Below are 5,258 nucleotides of genomic sequence, written 5' to 3'. Positions count from 1 at the left end.
GTGGGTATCAAGAGGCTTGTATCAGATGACGACAATTACTTAGTAGATTTGATATGTGCTGAGATGCTACATAATTTGGAAAACGTGGCAAGAGTTGTGACCAGACTTGCAAAAAAATGCAGTGATCCCCTTTTAAAATGCTTCGAGCGTGCATATGATGATTTGATCAAGTCGGGTGTCGACCAGTATCACTGGCAGTTAACTTGGAAGAAGATGAACAAGAAAGTCAAAAAGATGGAAAAGTTTGTTTTTGTGAATGCGAATTTGTATCAGGAAATGGAAACCCTCACAGAGCTTGAACAAATCCTGAGGAGAATGAAGAGCAACGATGACCAAGATAGCATAACTTTGGTCGAGTATATGAAGAAATTGGCATGGAAGCAGCAAGAAGTCAAACGGCTGAAAGAGATATCTTTGTGGAACCGGACTCATGATTATGTGGTTCTCCTTCTGGCAAGGTCCATATTCACTATTTTCAATAGGATTGGGCATGTATTCGGAATGAATCACATTTTACCTCTGTCAACGGACTACTCTGATTCCCTAGATTCTGATCATATCTACCGCAGCCAATCTGTATCGGCATTGCTTCAGTCTTCCATTCACCCGTCTGAGAATGGGCTTGCCAGGTTCTCATCCGGTCCCTTGGGAAACATAATTTCTAGATCTGGCCCAATATCAAGAACAAATAACTATAACAACTTCTATTCTGGTCCACTTGGTAATTCAATCACGGTTTCTGGTCCTATTTCTGGTAAACATCGAAACATGAACTCTTATTCTGGTCCTATCGGGAAGTCAACATCAAAGTCAGGCCCTCTATCTCGTGCTGCTAAAACCGGGCTCAAATTGTGGCATAAACATGGGAATTCGTCAAACATCCATGGATCAAAGAGTGCTACACCAAATCGGTTGAGTACCACTGGACCTTTCAAAGGATGTATGCTGGGTGGAAATGGTTCTCCTGTGAAGAATTGCCATATTAATCCAAACGCTGCTTGTTCTACAACCCCACATAGGATTGAAGAATCTGAGGTCGAACATCATACTGTTAGTAGTTCTAAACAGAAAATCTTTGATGCTCCTCCAGAAACTCTTGGTGCTGCTGCTTTAGCACTGCACTACGCTAATGTTGTTATCGTACTTGAGAAACTTGTGGCCTCTCCCCACTTAATCGGTCATGATGCAAGAGATGATCTGTACAATATGTTACCAAAAACCATTAGAAGCGCTCTCAGAGTGCGGTTAAAACCATACGCGAAGAGCTTGGCTTCATCAGATTACGATACAGCTTTGGCAGAAGAATGGAGTGAGGCAATATCGGCCACTTTAGAATGGTTATCCCCACTTGCTCATAGCATGATACGATGGCAATCGGAGAGGAGTTTTGAGCACCAAAATCTGCTTTCTAAGACGAACGTGCTTCTTGTGCAAACTCTCCACTATGCAAATCAAGAAAAGACCGAAGCCACAATAACTGAGCTTCTCGTTGGTCTCAACTACATTTGGAGATTNGAGCTTCTCGTTGGTCTCAACTACATTTGGAGATTTGGCAGAGAAGTGAATGCGAAAGCTGTTGGAATGTGAAAGTGGTGGATTAATCGATGATTCTTTAAATTTGGCAAGTTAGCAGCATGTTTTCAGCTTTCTGGCAATGACAAACAGCTCCCTTCCCAAAGGCATCGGGACCTGTTTCAGGAGCCGTTTGCGGGTAGAAGTTGAACCACCATCGCCTTTCTGATCAAGCCCGGTGATCACAATACTTGGGTCTCCCTCTCTCCTTCCTGTGGTCAAAAGGTACGGTTCGAAAAATCTAAAAGTAGTTGTTTCATCAAGCGACCTTTTGGCATAGAATTGATACGGTATTTGCTTGTTAGGTGGGTGTGTTATTGTGTAGATGTATAGGTAATGGTCAAATATTCTCTAGAGATTTGTGGATTTACAAAGTTCTTATAAAATATAACATGTTTGAAATTGAGCAGTTATCAAGCATTTATGGTAGTAAGACTTTGATTTGCTCTTATTGTTACCGATTCAAGTCCCTTCATGGTCACTAAGGTAGCATTTGGTATGCATATATGATTGGACTGGACTGGAATGGACAAGAGGATAAGACTGGACATGACTGGACTGAACATAAAAATGTCTGTCTGGTGTTTGGTACAACTAGGACCAGACATGACAGAACTAAACAAATTGGTCCCAAAAGTTATTTGATTATTTACATATCATACAATATTATAATTAAGACAAATGATGTAAATGATTAAATAATTTAATTTACAAACATTTTTACACAATTTTCATATACGTAAATACATACATATATAGTAGTAGCAAATTTGAATGAAATTTTCGATATAATTGATGGTGGTTCAAAAAACACCCGGTCCGTACAAAAGAAGAAATTATGTTTTATTGGGTTTGGAAGATTCTTATCAATGGGTGAATTCACGATGAAGATTGTTGGAACAACAATGGTTGTGGAGGCAAAGACATTGGTGATTGGTGGACTATGGTGGTTGTGGAGGACGTGAAGAGTGTGGATAGTGGTAGTGGTGGCGATCGATAGTGGGGAGCCGATGTGCTGGAGGTAGTGGCGGTGGTGGTCGATGGCCTACGATGGTTGTGGAGGACGTGAAGATAGTAGTAGAGGTAGTTGTGGGGGGCAATGGTATTGGTAGTCGATGGTGGTGATGGACAATGGTAGTGGTAGCCGATGGTGGTGGTGGTGATGGTGGTTATGGTGGAGGTGAGGTGGCCCACGATGGTAGTGGTGGTGGCGATGAATGGTAGTGGTTGGTGCCGACGGTGGTTGTGGAGGTGATGGAGGAGGTGAAGGTGAACGATGGTTGTGGTGGTGGCGATGGACGGTGGCCGAGTGATGGTTGTGGAGGTGATGATGGAAGGTGGTCGACGATGGTTGTGAAGGTGGTGGAGAAAGTTGTAGTAGAAAAGGCACTGTAAGTGGCTACCGGTGGTTAATCATACAATTATCCCTTACTAATCACACTCTACATTTTATGTATCATTTTTGTTTGTTTTCTTTTGGTATTTTTTTCTTTTTGTTGTCTTTTATTTTTATATTAATCCTCTTTTAATTAAAAATAGATTACTATTAAAAACATTATTTTCTATTCCGTAAATAAATTAATACTAATAATATTATTTTTTATAATAATTTCTATGAAAAATATCATATGTTTTCCATTCTTTTTTAGTATTTTTTTCTTAATAACTTTACTTTTTTCTACTAATTAAATTTTAAGAATATATATATATATATATATATATATATATATATAAGGATCCTTAAAAACATATTATCAAATTGCTATCACATTATTATCAACAACGAACGCATCAACGTAAAAGTCTCCGATGATAATAATAATAAAATTTAAGGGATAAAGATAAATCAAGGATAATGGAAAATTATGGATAAACACTAATTTATTTTCATTTATTCTAATTTTTATTATCAGTTAATTAATTTGGAGGCTTAGAAGTGTTTTCATATTTTCATAAAATGCGAGTGTTTTTGTTTGAACCTTTCCTTATACATACATAGGTGGAGGTTTAAACGAGAACCCCTGTGATTTACGAGAACGTGAAAACAACCCAATAACCTCAAATTTTTTAATAAATTAACTTATATCAAATATAAATAAATTAATAAGGACAGTAATGTAATTAAGTAATTTTATAAATTTTATTTTATCTTAATTAATTATAATTATCCTTTTTTTCCTGCATGTTCGTTTTCACTCTCTTCTATTTTCTTGTGATAATTGTGTGATTGTGTAACCATAACCTATCGAAACCATGATCAATCGAGTGTAACCATAACCTATCGAAACCATAAGTAATCATTGTGATAAATTTGTGATTGTCTAACCCTAACCGATCGAAACCATGATCAAATTAAGTGTGCAAGTGATGTTATAATAGTGATATCACATGATTATCACACTCATATCACACCTAATCGTTTTAGTTGTGATAAATGTGTGATTGTCTAATCCTAACCTATCGAAACCATCCAAAATCGTTGTGATAATGTCTAACCTAACCCATCGAAATCATGATTAAATCGAATGATATTGATATCACATAATTATCACACTCATATCACACAAAATCGTTTAATTGATTTCGTCAGTAATTCATTGTGATAAACTAATCCTAATCGAATGAGATACATTGAATAACGTGTGTTTCTTCTTCTTGTTGTTCGATTGTTGCATGCAAATGCTTCTTCTTGTTTGATGTTTGATTCCTGCGACTTTACGGCTTATTTGTTCGTTGATTTCTCCTTGAAATCTTAATCGATACCTAATAAAGATAAGGATAATCACTCTAATTTTGAGGATTATCATGTGATCGTGTAATCATGTTTAAGATTTTATAATATTGATTTCCATTATTACCCTTTTGAATCTCAATTTTTTTTTGAATCTTTTTAAATTTCAATTTCAATTTAAAAAATATTTTAATTTTAAATTTTATTTCAATATGAGGTAATTAAGTTGTTTTCGCATTTTCGTAAATCACAAAGGTTCTCGTTTGTTTTATGTATTTATTTGTTACCACAAAAAAAACGTTAAAATATAATACGATAACCTGTTATTCAGTTGTGAATAAACGAAACTACGTCTATTCTTTAGTTATCTTGTCCTTGAGACATGTGGCGTCCGAGCCAATGTGAATGGTCCTTATACCAACGAGAAAGAAGGTTGGGAAGCCGTGAAAATGTGAAATTTGTTGGGTGCGGAGTGCGGAGGGATCCACCCAAAATTAAAGTGGGCCTGCGCCAAATTCCTATAGGTTTGAGGTGGGTCAGGGTTCTGACGGGATGACATGTAACGTCGTGGATGAAGGTTAAAATGGTAACTACAACTCACTCAGGTCTCCGTCTCGTCCTTTGCATGATATTAAGGTGTGTTTTGTGTTTGTGCGAGATATATGCAACCCTTCATGTTGTGAAGTGAATCCCCTCTTATCCTTTAGGTTAAAATCAACTAATAATTTTTTTAAAGAATTTATGTCTAATAAATTTATATTTTATAATTTTTTTCAATGTTGTTTTTTAATATTATTTTTCTAAGTTTAAGTTTTATAATAAATTTTTGTTGATTGGTGGACTATGGTGGTTGTGGAGGTTTGTTAGGTGGGTGTGTTATTGTGTAGATGTATAGGTAATGGTCAAATATTCTCTAGAGATTTGTGGATTTACAAAGTTCTTATAAAATATAACA

At 36.2% G+C, this 5,258-nt stretch overlaps 1 protein-coding gene across 2 annotated transcripts; it reads left to right on the top strand.

Moving 5' to 3' along the window:
* Position 1: 1 nt before the first annotated feature.
* Positions 2–5,249, top strand: LOC112509961. Of its 2 annotated transcripts, XR_003068872.1 has the most exons (3): positions 2–1,503; positions 1,540–1,877; positions 5,171–5,249. XR_003068872.1 is itself a non-coding variant. In XM_025115197.1 (2 exons), the coding sequence occupies exons 1-2, from the start codon at positions 64–66 to the stop codon at positions 1,585–1,587; spliced, it is 1,488 nt and encodes a 495-aa protein (XP_024970965.1). In that variant the 5' UTR covers positions 2–63; the 3' UTR covers positions 1,588–1,974. The 2 variants fall into 2 exon arrangements, 1 of the variants encoding a protein (XP_024970965.1); XM_025115197.1 differs by lacking the exon at positions 5,171–5,249 and having other exon boundaries at positions 1,540–1,974.
* Positions 5,250–5,258: the final 9 nt, after the last annotated feature.

The sequence above is a fragment of the Cynara cardunculus genome, assembly GCF_001531365.2.
Source record: "Cynara cardunculus var. scolymus isolate 2C chromosome LG 1, CcrdV1, whole genome shotgun sequence".
Classification (NCBI taxonomy): domain Eukaryota; kingdom Viridiplantae; phylum Streptophyta; class Magnoliopsida; order Asterales; family Asteraceae; genus Cynara; species Cynara cardunculus.
Note: the sequence above shows the minus strand (reverse complement) of the source record. Positions and strands in the feature narration are given on the sequence as shown.

Coding starts and splice junctions, on each gene's coding strand:
- LOC112509961 (XM_025115197.1), top strand. CDS start 64: ATGCTACATAATTTGGAAAACGTGGCAAGAGTTGTGACCAGACTTGCA.